The sequence below is a fragment of the Petaurus breviceps genome, unplaced genomic scaffold (assembly GCF_028583685.1).
Source record: "Petaurus breviceps papuanus isolate PSGF00001 unplaced genomic scaffold, PetGlider_PUasm1.0 186, whole genome shotgun sequence".
Classification (NCBI taxonomy): Eukaryota; Metazoa; Chordata; class Mammalia; order Diprotodontia; family Petauridae; genus Petaurus; species Petaurus breviceps.
In genome coordinates, this window is record NW_027185798.1 from 49623665 (window position 1) to 49637974 (window position 14310).

The 14310-nt window shown below is 37.5% G+C and overlaps 1 protein-coding gene across 1 annotated transcript in view; it reads left to right on the forward strand.

Annotated features, from left to right (window-relative positions):
• Positions 1–14310, forward strand: part of VAV3 (vav guanine nucleotide exchange factor 3) — a 457197-nt gene that overhangs the window by 391113 nt on the left and 51774 nt on the right. The window contains exon 21 of the mRNA XM_069090495.1: positions 11708–11773. Within this exon, the coding sequence (XP_068946596.1) occupies positions 11708–11773 (66 nt within the window). The remainder of the gene's footprint in view (positions 1–11707; positions 11774–14310) is intronic.

A 14310-nucleotide genomic window follows, 5' to 3' on the forward strand; every position in this document is an offset into this window, starting at 1 on the left:
TATAATTTTAGCCTTGCACTCTACTCCCAAGGAGAATAGAGTGTGGTTAGCTACTGACCCCAACCTCCTGCTTGACTCCTGGCAAGAAACTTTCTTCTTTGGAGAAAGTTTAGTGAAGGAGACTCTAGAGATAGCAGTTTTTGCCTCCCAGCAAGGCACATTTAGAAGGATCATGTGGACACAGATAACCCACATGAGCAAAGTATGGCACCCATATACCTACATTTATATTCCCTCCTCTTCACCCCTCCCTCCCCCTCCTTTTCTTTCTCTTCCTCTGTGGGAACAATTTAGGTCATTTCTGGCTCTCCCTTAGAATTCAAGTCATCTCACCTACAAGTAACCAAGGTTACCAATAACCAAGTTAAATGTAAAGTAGATATATTGTGGGAATTCAGGGACATAAATGAGACTGGCCTTTTTGCTCTGCAGTAAGGTAAGAATATCCTCTTCCTTCCTCAGAGAGGTAGATAGCCTTTATCCTGTGCAAAAGTAGTCACTTCTGACAAGGAAAGGTTCAGAAGTGTAGGGAGAACTAAAGAACTTTAATTCAGTGGTGTTCTTGCATGGTGGAAAGAGGTCTAACTCCCTGCTTAGAGGGATGGCTGGATGGCCCGAGCCAAAAACTGCTCCCTAGCTTCCAGTTAGAGAGGGCTCAGAAGCCCAACCAACTCTTCATTTCCCACCACTTAACACTCCTTGGATTGGACTCCACTGTCATTATTACCTGACTCTGGATACCTTTTCTCTCCTCTCCCTTCCCCCCTAACCTCCTTCAGCATCCGTTTGTGTGTTATCTTCCCTCCTCAGATTATAAGCTCCTTGAGGGCAGGCACTAATCTTTTTGTTTTTTTAAATCAGCAGCATTTAGCACTGTGCCTGACACAGAGTAGGCACTTAAAAAATGTTTATTGTATTACATTGTAAAATGAGTCGAAGAAGCAAAAATACTTTAAGAAAACTCAGAGTGACAGCAAAAGATGAACACTACTCTTGTAAACTGGCATCAGTCCTTCAGTGAATCTGTGATCCCATTCAGTTGAGTAAATTCCCCTGCCACGCACATTGAAATCAATTCACACATGGTGGTGGCATGATTAAAAGGCAATTGGAAAGCAGCCTGGGAGTGTTCGCAGATTACGTACTCAATATGAGCCAACAGCATGATGTAATATAATCTTTTTTGTTTGTTTGTTTGTTTGTTTTGCTTTTTGGAGGGCAATTGGGGTTAAGTGACTTACCCAAGGTCACACGACTAGTTTTTGTGTTAAGTGTCTGAGGCCGAATTTGAACTCAGGTCCTTCTGACTCCAGGGCGAGTGCTCTATTCACTGCGCCACCTAGGCGCCCCGATGCAATAGAATCTTGGGCTGCATTATGATATACTTGGGTTCCAGGAAAAGGAGTGTAGTCCCTCTGTACTATTTCCTGGTCATACCATATCATCTAGAATTTTGTGTACAAGTCTGGACACAACCCACTGAGAAACTGTACAGCAAACCTTGGGGGCTGACTAGAAAGGTGTAAGGCCTTGAGTCTATGTTACATGGGGACTCTTTGAAGGAACTGGGGATATTTGACCCAAAGACTCATGGGAAGTTCTTGAAGTATTTGAAAGACAGGATTGGTTTTGTTTTGTCTCATATTGAACCGGACACAGTGGATGAAAATTGAAAAGTAATGAATTTAAGCTGGGTGTTGAAAACAATTTTTTAATAAATAGATCTATTCAGAAGTGGAATCTGATGCCTTGAGATGTAGTAGGGTTGGATTTCCCCTGTTTGGAGGTCTTCAAGTAGAGATTAGATGACCACTTTTAAATGATTTTATAATATGAATTCCTTTTGGGAATGGGTTGGCCTGTAAGGTTGCTGAACCTTCTTCCAGCTCCAACATTCCGTGATTGACATACTATGTGATTTTTGTCTATGTCATATCATAAATTTTCACAGAGGACCCTCCCAAAGTGCTGGAAGCCTTTTCTCTTGGTCTTTTTCTATTTCATAGATATCCAGCATAAAACATTTGACTATAGTTATTCTTTGCTTTTACTATATGAACAAACCACCTCCTTTTATAGTCATATATGCACTTTCTGATGTGTTTTACCCCACTTCTTGCCTATAGGTCTTTTGGGATAATATACTCTCTAGTATGCTGAGTTTCTCTAGTACTCCAAGAAGGCTAAGACTTTGTGGGGTTTTGGCTTTTTAAAAAAAATTATTATCTAATTATATACAATATACATATAATAATATGTAATTTATATATTTATAATATAATATTTATAAATATTATATAATTAATTATAATAGACTGCATTCTAGTTCGGATTTTTATGACTTGGGCATATTTTAGGCTAGATGACTCAGTGGATGGAGTATTGGACCTGAAGTCAGGAAAACCCAAGTTCAAAACTGGCCTCAATCACTTACTAGCTGTTTGATCCTGGGTGAGTCACTTAACTTTGGTCTGCCTCAGTTTACTCATCTATATAATAAGAATAGTAATAGCACCTACCCCTGAGGATTGTTGTGAAGATAAAAATGAAATAGAATTTGTAAGGCACTTTGCAAATTTTAAAGGGCTATATACAATTGCTAATATTGATGATGATGACAATGATATCTTTCTAGGTAGTACTATTAATGGCAAAAACATTTTTTAAAATCCCAAACAAATTCCTTGTATTTCTCAGTGCAAATTGGCCTTGCTTTGAATTATCTTCCCATAGTTACCCATTCATTGCTAATCACTTCTGTGATATTTTCGTCATTGAGACATTTTTGTAGTTTTGTCCAACTCTTTGTGACCCCATTTGGGGTTTTCTTGGCAAAGATACTAGAATGATTTGCCATTTCCTTCTCCGGCTCATTTTACAGATGAGGAAACTGAGGCAAGCAAGGTCAGGTGACTTGCCCAAGGTCACACAGTAAGTATCTAAGACTGGATCTGCACTCAAAAAGATGAGTCTTCCTAACTCCAGGCCCAGCACTCTATCCACTTCACCACCTTCCTTTCTGTGATATAGACAGAAACAAAAACAGAAGTGTAAGCATGGTGTGGACTGTAAGAAAGGAGGAAAGGAAGAAAAGAGGAAGAAAAGAAAGGAGAAAAGAAGGAAGGAACTTATATTTTCTTACTATGTATGATAATCATGTGACTTTTTTCATAGGTATACACATATCTATATCCACACACACATATATACATGTACATACACATCCATACATACACATATATCTCTATATATGTTCATAATGAATACAATTGCATGCCTCTCTAGGAATAATAACTTTACATTGTTGGGAGGTTCAGCTGGAGTTGATCTGAACAGTGCTGTAAATTTGGGTATAATATAGTATGAAAAAATAACGAGATTGGATTAACCCTTTCCAGTTTTCATTTGTTTCTGTTTACTCAGTGTACCCAAGTACTACAAATATTTCCAACATATGTTAAAGCAATCACGGTTCCAGAAGAATAAATGAATGAATGACACTTATATTAAGCAACCCTTATGTCACATGGAACATGCATTTCTTTTTCCAGATTTAAATACAGTGATTCTAAGATCTCGAATGGTAATAACCCTTATAATTAGGGCAACAAACTCATAAAATCATATACAAATGATGGTGTCTTTTTTTTTTTAAGTAATTGGGGTTAAGTAACTTGCTCAAGGTTACAAGGCCAGTTATTTCTGGGTGTGGTGGTAAGTATCTGAGCCTGGATTCGATGCTCAGGTCATCCCAACACTGAGGCTCTTACTCGCCGTGCTACCTGGCGACCCCTATGGTGTCTTTTTAATCATGCATTTTCTGACCCAATGCCTCTGAAGATATTTAGGGGTCCTGTAAAGTTAATGGATTTTAAAATGCATTTTGGCTTAGCCATTGGGTTAGTCACAAAATCATACAACCTTAAAATTTCATTGAGTTCCATCTATGCTATTTGCCAAGACTGAAAAAAAAATGCTGAATGATTTTAGAATGTCTTTCAACAAGGACTAAAAGAAATGAGCTTTTTGGATCACCCTGGTGTTCTTTTCCAGACAATTCAATGACCAGAGTGTTTCACCTCTGAACAATTCTAGTTAATCAGGATTTTCCTATATATTCTTTTTATTGGTTGTGGAAGTCAACTACTGGACATTATAAGCTCAGTTTATGAGCCATAGTTATTGCTATTTGCAGACCAGTTGGTTGTAGGTTGAAATACAGGTAATATTATGAATGGCAATATTTTTAATCATGAGTCTGAAAGTATTTTATGGTGGCAAATACTGATTAAATTTCTCTGCAGCCAGTCAGCCAACGACTCATAATTATTGGGCACCAACAGGATATATTCCCGCATGAGGCACTTTAAGTATCGTTCAGCTAAATTCTGAATTGTAGTTTGCATAAAACCTTCAGCTCAATTCAACAAATATTTATTAAACACTCACTATATGCTGAATTGTCAGCCCACAAGGACAAAAATGAAACAGCCCTCACTATTGAGGAGTATGCATCCTTCTGGGAGGATACTTCACATAGGATAGTCGGTCAGTTAACAAGCATTTGTGAAATGCTTCCTATGTGCCAGGGACTCACGGACTAGATCTGTGATTTCATTGGTACAGGAAACTACCAAAGCAGGTCAGTACCTTCTCTGCAATTTATTGTCTTAATAGTCTTTAATTGTCTTAAGACAATAAAATATACTTGAAATAATATACTATTAGATGTGTGTATATATACACATCTATAGTACATAATTTAATCATATATTATAATAATGTAATATACAATAAATATACTTAAATAAAAATAATTGAGTGTTTATTGTTTTAAGAGTCACCTAGAACACCAAGAGCCAAAGCAACTTATGCAGGGTGATATGTCCCACATATGTCGGAGATGGGACTTAAGCCCAGGTGTTGTTGGCTTCATATAGGAGAATGTATAGAGATAAGTAAACAGAAGAGCCAGCATCATAAAGTGAGGTCAGGAAATTGGAGGTAGTCACTGAACTGAGCCTTGAAGGAATTTTGAGAAGCAAAGATGAGGAGAGAGTGAATTCCCGGTAGAGATCTATAACTCTGTAGTTTTTTTTTCCTTACCAAAGGCAAAACCAGGTGAATTGGTAGTCAAGTGATTTAAAGGACAGTTGGACTGGGGGGGGGGAGGTAGTCTCACTAGAGGAAGTACTCTTTTCTCAATGGTTATGCATATATTAGTCCTGAGAACAAGGTGGTCAGTTTAGGAAGGAATTATGGCATCTGTAAATGCTAGTGCCCTGGGATAAAGCCCCGTTCACCCTATGCTATTTACAATACCACATTCCAACTTAAGGGTTACTATCTTTAACCTTCAGAGAATAATCTTCATCGCTGTTTCTGAGTACCTTGAGCCCATTTTTAATTCCAAGGAAATGTAGCATTCTACTTTTCTCAGATAATAAGCATAGTTTTATCACCATCTTTTGCTCTGACAGGAATCCCTATGTTAAAATATAGTGAAGGACCTTTCTAGGACTCTAGCTGCATCATGGTTTATATATGTTAATGAGTTTGAGTCTTCAGAGATGCTTCAGCTTAGGGAAGCATATCTGTGAGGTCATTTTCTTTTGAAAACTATTAATCCTTTTTGCTTTTATACCGCCCCAATTTGCAGATATAAACCAGCTCCCTTTCTTCCCATTAGCAAGCCATCCCTGGCTTATTCTTTAGAATAATTTGTTTTTAAAAGGAAAGGGGGGAAATGTTTGGCAAAGCTAACATGTCAACTTTTTTAGCAATGAATACAATATTCTTCACTCAAAGTACTATAGCTCAGCAAAGAAGAGACAGGAGAGAGGGAGGGAGCAAGTATTTATGGAACACTTCCTATTCACCAGATACTGTGCTAAGAGCTTTATAAGTAATCTCTCAACTGATCCTCAAAAATAACCTGATTCCTCAGATCAGTTATTATTCCTGGAGATACATGAGATTTTATTAGTATCCCTGTTTTTTTATTTGAGGAAACTGAGGCAGATAGAAGTTAAGTGACTTGCTCAAGGTCACATAACTAGTGTGACTGAGGCTGGATTTGAATTGAGATCTTTCTGTTACAAACCCAGAACTCTATCCAACACACCACTGGGCTTTTTACCTAGCAATCACTTTAATATAAATAGATATACAGGATTTGAGGAGCAAAGGCATAAAGAGAGGCATCTTGCTACTGTGTTACAATAGAAGTAGAATCATTAAGTTCTGCAGAACCCTACTTAAATGAACCTTTCAAAATTTATGACTGTTGGATTTTTTTGGATTTATTTAAGTAATGGGGAAGGAGATTTCAGAGTACCTCATGCTAAAGGGTAACATTGTTCTTCCTGTGAAACAAAGAAATAGAGATTTGTGTCCATCTCCAACTATGATTATCTTAATATATTCCCTTTGTATTTTATCCCCAGCCCTCCTTCCCCTCCCCCTCACCCCAGCCTCAGAATGTATATTTCAGAATGTGGGAGTGTGACTGGGTGGCAGTTTCTCTGGCCATTACCCATATGTGATAAATTGCTTAGTAATCTCTGCCTGGACGTCGTGCATACGCTGTGAGTGTTTAGGGCACTGCAGCTTGGGATCGTTTCCAGTCTTTCATAAATAACCATTAATCTGCCCCCTTTACATCCAGCTCTGCCTGCTGGAAATTGCTCCGTGCTGATCCAGTAAAGTGCATTAAAACCCCAATCCAGGTGGTATTAAAGGGATAAATGAACCACAGAAAAGAGACTCTTGTTCTGGATTTTTACTAAGGCATTTTTATCCTTTTTTTCTCTTTTTCCAAATTCAGGAAATAAATAGTTTAAAATGGATTTTGGAGAGTATATTTCTGCCATTGTGAATGGCCCCTGTGCTGGAAAGGACTTGGGTTTTGAAAATTAAGTTTTAGCTTCACAGTTATGAAACACATTGAATTCTTGTTACTTTTGTATGATGCAGAGATATTACAATTAACCATATTAAAGTGGTCTATTTTTCCATGACAGTATTGCCTACCAGAAAAAAAAAATGACTTACTGTCATTTGCTGTGGTCTCAAATAAATGTGCTGAAAATAAAAGTGATACAATGTAAACTGGGTAGTTATGAAACCCTAAGAGTATGTCTTTGTGTATGAGGGTTTGGGAAGGGGCATCTCTTGGTGGGTATTCTTAGTTAATCCATGATCAGTTTCACAAAGGAGACTGAGTTTTTTTAAGAAGCAAACTTATCTTTTGAGTAATGTAGACATTTTAAAATTAAAATTCTCATTTTTATTTTGTGCTCTTATCCAATTAAGAAACATTAAATTTTTTAAATGGCAAATAGCAGTGTTTTTCTCTCCAGCACAAGATAGAATAATTTTAATAGTTTTCTTAAGTGACCCAGGATTGTTCTGTTAAATTTGTAAAGGACTCATCATGTAATATGCTCTGTAGAATAAATGTATGGAAAGACAGTGTCTCACAGTATATCAAATGACAAGTAACTTCAAAAAAGAGGAATGTTTTCAGGTTGACCTTGAAGATATTACAAGAATCACTAGAACGAATGTCAGAAAGGAGAGTATGGTCAAAAAAGACTTCCTATCTGACAGTTGCATAAGGTACAAATGGTAAAAACAAGTATATTATCTGACTTAGAATAAAATGCTTATGCTGAAAGGTAAAGTAGAATTAAGTTTAGCTTCAGGAATCCTGTCAAGGCTAATACTTTTAGGTATTAGGCACAGGTAAATCAGCATACACCACACAAACTCAATCATTTGCTTCCAAATGGCTTATTTTCAAAAGCTAAGATGTCAATTCCAGTTGAATTGACAGCTTCTCCTCCCATTAGCATTAATGAGCTACCCACTTAAATCCTCCCTCCAACATCAACAAGGGAGCTAGAGACATCCCCCTCCTACTCGGTTTTGTTTCTGTATATACCAAATGTTGGCTATTTGCTAAATTAGTGTAAATTTATAGGCTATGGTGCATATTACCTTCCATAGCTAAAAATGACTTCTCATAGGAATTAGTGTTAAAATGTAATTTTAATCATCTGTCAAAATACGTTAAATAATCATTACTCACCAGCAGGCCGTTAGGAAATACACTAAATCTTGGTGAACATGTGACCTCTGCAACTGAGGCATTTTCTACAAAATTAGAGTTGAAAAGGAGCTTGACAGCTTGCTTAATCTAATTCCTTTCTTCCAGAGGCCCTCACATAAACAGTTCTTGAAGAGTGGTTTAAAAAAACAATAGAGACAGAATCATTTCAGGTCACCTATTTTTCAATTGCTCTCCTCATCACAGTCCCGATTCTAGTTAGCCTGATTCTTTTCCTATTCATGGTTTGGTGGCTGAAACTAAGGATAAAGGTGGGGTGGAAAGAAGTGAGTGGGGGTACCTTCCAAAGCCCAGCCTAATACAAGCCACTCCTGTAGTTCAGGCTTGGAATTGGAATGAAATGAGACACAGACCATCGACCATTTAATAAAGAAAAAGTTGACTTACAATAAAATGGAAAGGGTATTCGTCAAGGATAAGGCATTGTTTCAGTTGGGTAGGGCTCCTCTTGTTTCCTCATTTCCTATACTGGCATGCCCAGTGATCAGCTTGTGAAAAACTGAGGACCCCTCAGTTGTGGACTGGGCTTGTGGACCTAGTAAACCAGACAGTTTAATCAACTGTTAGAACCTTAGGTCATTGGGACCAATTAAGTTTTGAGATAGTTTCATCACCTTTGGGGGTGAGAATAGGGGAAGGGAAGCGGACAAAGAACGTGTATGCAGTAGATTTTGTTCCTACTACAGAATTTATATTTATAAAACACTTTCCCTCCAAATGCCCAGGTATATACTGCTCAGAACTATCACTGTGTCTTTCTTGGTCTCCCCTCACCATCAATAAAGCTACCATCTTCATAGGCCATGATTTTTTTTGTTTGTTTATTTTTCTATCCATCTTGATAAACTTAGCTTCCTTGTAGTTGGGATAATTTGAAGCCAAAACAAAAATGATGGGATGCTAATCCATTCATTTATGCAACAAACACTTAAAACCTACTATGTGCAGCATATTGCATTATAGGCTGAAAAAGCTACAAAGGGGTTTTGTCATCACTGATCATTTATGGTCAGACTCAGCTCTCCTCCCCATCCTTGAAGTCCTTAAGTAAATAATCCCAGCTGAATCTATTGTATTTTTAAAGGCATTTTGAAAAGATTTCATTATTCTTTCTTTAACTTTCTCTAGTACCTAATTGCGATACCTTCAGAAAATTATTTGTTTTTACTCAATTGAATCCCTCCTCTTGCAGGTAAAATCATTTATTTTAAGCTATTCTTTAGGCAAAGATTGTTGATTACTATTCTTGTCATCCTTTCCCAGTTTATACATTTTTTATGTTCATATCCAAGATTATGCTTTAAAAATATCAAAATTTACTAGGTACCTACTCTGTGCACAGCACTGTGTTTGGTGCTTGAGAGTAGAGTTGAATAAACTGTAGTTTACTTCCATGAAGACATAGGCCAGCACAGTAAAGAAAAAGTAGTTGACTTAAGAGTCTGGAGACCTGGGGCCAGCCCTGACATTTACTGGAAAATGTCACTTCAAGTGAGTCACTTAACTACTCTGAGATTTGCTTTCTTCATCTGTGAAATGGGAAGGATAATTTTGTCCTACAGACCTCAAGGCGTCATTGTGAAGACAGTGCTTTTTGTAAATCTTTCAGTGCTATGTTATATAAATGCAAATTATTATTATGGTATTTATAATCTAAGAAAAGGATAGTACCTACCCATAGATTACTGTAATGCAAAAATGAATTTGAGATATGCTTAAAAAATTTTAATAATAGAAATTAAAAAAAATTAATTAAGAAATTTTAAAGGGCGGCCAGGTAGCACAGCAAGTAAGAGCACTGGCCCCAGTGTTGGGATGACCTGGGGGATCGAATCCGGGCTCAGACACTTAGCATCCACCCAGAAACACCTGGCCCTGTAACCTTGAGCAAATTACTTAACCCCAATTGCTTTAAAGAAAAAAATAAGTAAAAGTGCTAGGAGAGAAGGTAGTGATTGTTTTTGTTCAGTTGAGTCTATCTCTTTGTGACCCCATTATGGGTTTTCTTGGCAAAAGCAATGGAGTAGTTTGTAATTTCTTTCTCCATCTTATGTTACAGATGAGGAAACTGAGGCAAACAGGGTTAAGTGACTCGCCCAGGGTCACATAGTAACTGTCTAAAGCTGGATTTGAATGTAATCTTCCTAACTCCAGGCCAGGGACTCAATCCACTTTACAATCTAGCTGGAGGTGGGGTGGAAGTAAATTATTAATTTATAGTAGAGTAGGTAGCATTTAAAATGGACATGGGAATAGGAAGGATATTTCATACATAGGAAACAAGCGGAAGAGGGTGTAGGCTCAGCTAGGAGGGGGGGGGGAGGTGCTATCTGGTGTTCCTTTGGGATAATTAAATCTTTTTTCTACTCTTGTAATTGGACTTGCTTTATTCTGTTGACTTCTTGTTATTCCTCTCAACATCATTTAAAATTTTAATCCTGTCACCTCCCCTCCTCCCCTTTATTCTTCCTTCCCCTAAAATTGTCACTTAAAAATGAATCTTCTCTCTAGGTCATTTGGATTATTGATAAAAATGCCAAGCAAGTACAGGGTCAAAGGTTGTGTCTGGCAGAATAATAATTTTTATCATGTTTGGGGATCTCTGGATATGGACCATTGATGAAGGTCCCTTGGATTCGAGCTCCCACCTAAAGATGGTCATACTCAATAGTCAACCATATGTGTCCAGTTATTTATTAATGAGAATTGTTGTTTGTCTTTTGCTTTTGAAGAGGACCAGTGACATCACAGGGAATGAATAGGATTTAAGTGAGGCAATTTGCATAGCAAAGGCAGTAAGGAATAATGTATCAAGGGAGGATACTGGAGTTAATAAGACCCACTACAGACAGACTTCTTGTGTGACCATAGCCATATGACTTAACTTCTCAGAAGCCCAGGCAACTTTAAAGAATATAAATTCCAGACAAATTGCTGAAGTAATTTCAACACGGATCAAATCCAGCCCAGATTTTAAACGAACAACCAAATTTCCAACAAAATAAGGAAGTCTGCCTGTGAAATTGAATGGGGGAATGTCTAAGAAGTATAGGGTTGGTTTGAAAATAAGATAAGTTCTTGAATCATGACCCTGGTCGATTCTGTGAACAATTTAAATAATCTTTTTTTGCTTCAACTTCCTCTCCCAAACCAGGTGGCAAGGAGGTAGGTGGCTTGGTATAGTGGAGGGAGAGTCCTGGGCTTGGAGATAGGAAAACTTATACTTGAATCCTGTTTCAAATACCTACTAGCTTTGTGACCCTGGGCAGACCAACGCACTTCTCAACCGTAATTTTCCCGTCTGTAAAATGGGAATAAAATAAAAAAAAATATTGCTTCACAGGGGGGAACAAGTGAAAAAATATAGACAATGGCATCAGGCATCTGAACATGCCATACAAATGATAGTTGTTATCATTACTATTGTTTTTATTATTTGAATCCTTACCACCAGATGTTACTCATAAGGAGTTTGATGGTCTGTGGTAGCAGATGTTTACTAAATGCAATGTGCTCTGGTGTTATTCTCCAAGTGATTGTCATTCTTAACCTTGACACTTTTCCTTCTATTTATAGGGACGAAACTTAGCATCAGGGGAGATTGGCTTCTTTCCTAGTGAAGCAGTTAAACCTTGTCCATGTGTAAGTACATATATTTAATTTTTTTTTGGTCAAGGTAATTATTTGTTCAAGAACATTCAGAGGAAATTGGTCAGCTCTACTAGAAATTTTATTAATCATGCCTTCTGGGAATCATATAATTTCTTTGTTCTTTGCATTTGAATATTTTGTCCAACGTTATTTAAAATTGCAACAGTGATAAGCTTCCATTAACAAATTGAAATTTTAAAGTGTTAAAGAAATGTTCACGGGAAGCAAATTTAACTTCAGGGAATTTATGAAATTAGATTGTACTGAGAGCTTTTATTTCTAAAGAAATAAGCCAAAGCTTACAGAAAAAAAAATGCATTGAGCAAATTTTGTTTTTCTCCAGTGAGGTGAGAATGGTTTGATTTTAATCTATTTCCTCTATCTCCCTCCTCCCCAACCCAGTCACTTTGGGTTACAGAGACAGTACATTATAAATAGTATGATTTTTAAAAAGTAGCATCAAATATACAAATCCTTCAACTGAGTCTCTAAATATATATTTCTGTGTACATTGATATATCATTATTGTTTTTTTCAATATCACAGTAAAATGTTCTCAAAACATTAACTTCAGTGTGATGGCTACCAGAAGAAATTATTGAACAGCAGTACTTATCCAAATGAAGTTATGAAAAATTCAACTTTATAGAGGAAACAGAGATGGATGCTATTGTTTCCAATTAAATTAAACTTCTTCAAAAATGCCACCATCTTTCCAGGCTTACAGGCTTTTATATTGGAATTGATTACTGTGACCTCCTGTTAACTGACTTAAAGTCTCCTGGACACTAACATTACAATCATTTTTTTTAAATTTAAGTTTTATTGAAGGTTGTGTTTTTTATATCACAGCATTTTTGGATATATTCTTTCCCCCACTACAGCCCTCCCTCCCTCATTCCCATAATTTCTCTTGATTTTTTTTTGCTTGTTCTTTTGTTTGTTTTGAGACTGGGTCTCCCTTATCTCACCCCAGGGCAGGAGCATTTGCAGCCTCTCTTTAGGCCAGTCTGCTGGCTTTATGTTCCTGATAGTCCCAGGAGCATAGGGCCGCCATACTGGAGCCTGGGAGGCTCACCATCTTAATGCTGGACTTAGTACAAACATCGAATCTATTTCAGCTTAGAAGTCCCAAATTAAAGGGATCCACCAGCCTTACCCTTGTGCAGTAGCAGAGATCATAGCAGTATGTTATTAGCCTGGCCCTTCCCTTATGAAAAAGAAAAAAAAAGTAAAAATGAATGAATACACTGAGTCTTTGGGACAGGATATGGAACATTCCATACCCATTGTCTCCCACCTTTACTGTGAAAGGAGGGATATTCTCTGGTCAATATAATTGGACAATGTTCTGCTCTATTGTTCGTTTTATTTATATCAGTATAGATACTCTGTATTGCTGTTTTCCTAGTTCTGCAAACTTTAATTTGCTTCAGTTTATTTCTTTCCTTTTTTTTCTCTAAATTCCTCCTCCTTGTTTCTTATAACAGGATGAATTCCCATTAATTCATATGCCACTCTTTGCTTAGCCATTGCCTGAGAGGCACCTGTTTTGTTTCTGATTCATTACAAACAAACAAACAAAAACAAAACAAAACAAAAAAAAACACACACAGACACAGACAACACACAGACACACAGGCAGGTTGCATGACCCTGTGCAAGTCACTTAATTCTTGGTGCCTCAGACAAGTGTCTAAATCACAAATTGTAGAGAAGGCTTTTATGTGCATCAATACTATAGAAGAAAGAACTTGTCTCCCTTACATGGATGAAATATTCAGGCCCATTGAAAAATTAAACACTGTGACAGAAATCTAGGGCATGTCCAAGGACAGATGTGTAGAGAGATTCATTAGAGAACATTATCTTTTTCATACCTTTGAGTTCATATATTGCCATTAATATATATTGACTTGTTTGGGAAAATACAGGGAATACAGGCCAGGGAACAGTCTCAGGAGAGCTGGATGAGTCTCTGATAGAGAGAGCCTGGGAGGCCTGCCACTGTTTTGTGCCTTCACTGGCTGTTCAGGTGGGGGTTCTGGGAGTCCTCCTCAGAATGCTGACTAATGAGAGGAATCAGAGTGCAAGGGCAAGAGTTCTAGACTCTAAGACAGGAGATAGTGAGCCTTGAATCCCTTCCCTACCTCTTGAGAACCAATGACATTAGAAGGGTGATGTCTTTACTTGCAAGTGGGTTGGATTTAAGAGCAGTACAAAGTCACCAGCCTCACTCTCTTCTCCAGGGTGATCTGAGTTCAGTGGCAAGGCATAGATCAGGAAGATTGGAGATGACCCCAGATGTAATGGGAGGTCTTGACCTTTTTAAGCTAAGGTCTTTCCCAGGGCTCAGTTTGTCTGAGGCAGCACCCATTCAGTGATTGAAGGCTAGGTAAGAAATGAGGCAAAAGATGGCCTAGATTGCCTACTTAAAAAAAAAAAAATCAAACTGGGAGGAGAAGACCCTCAGGGTTTCTTTCCAGAACAGAAACAATTGCTATTTACACTCATTCTGAGCCATCAAA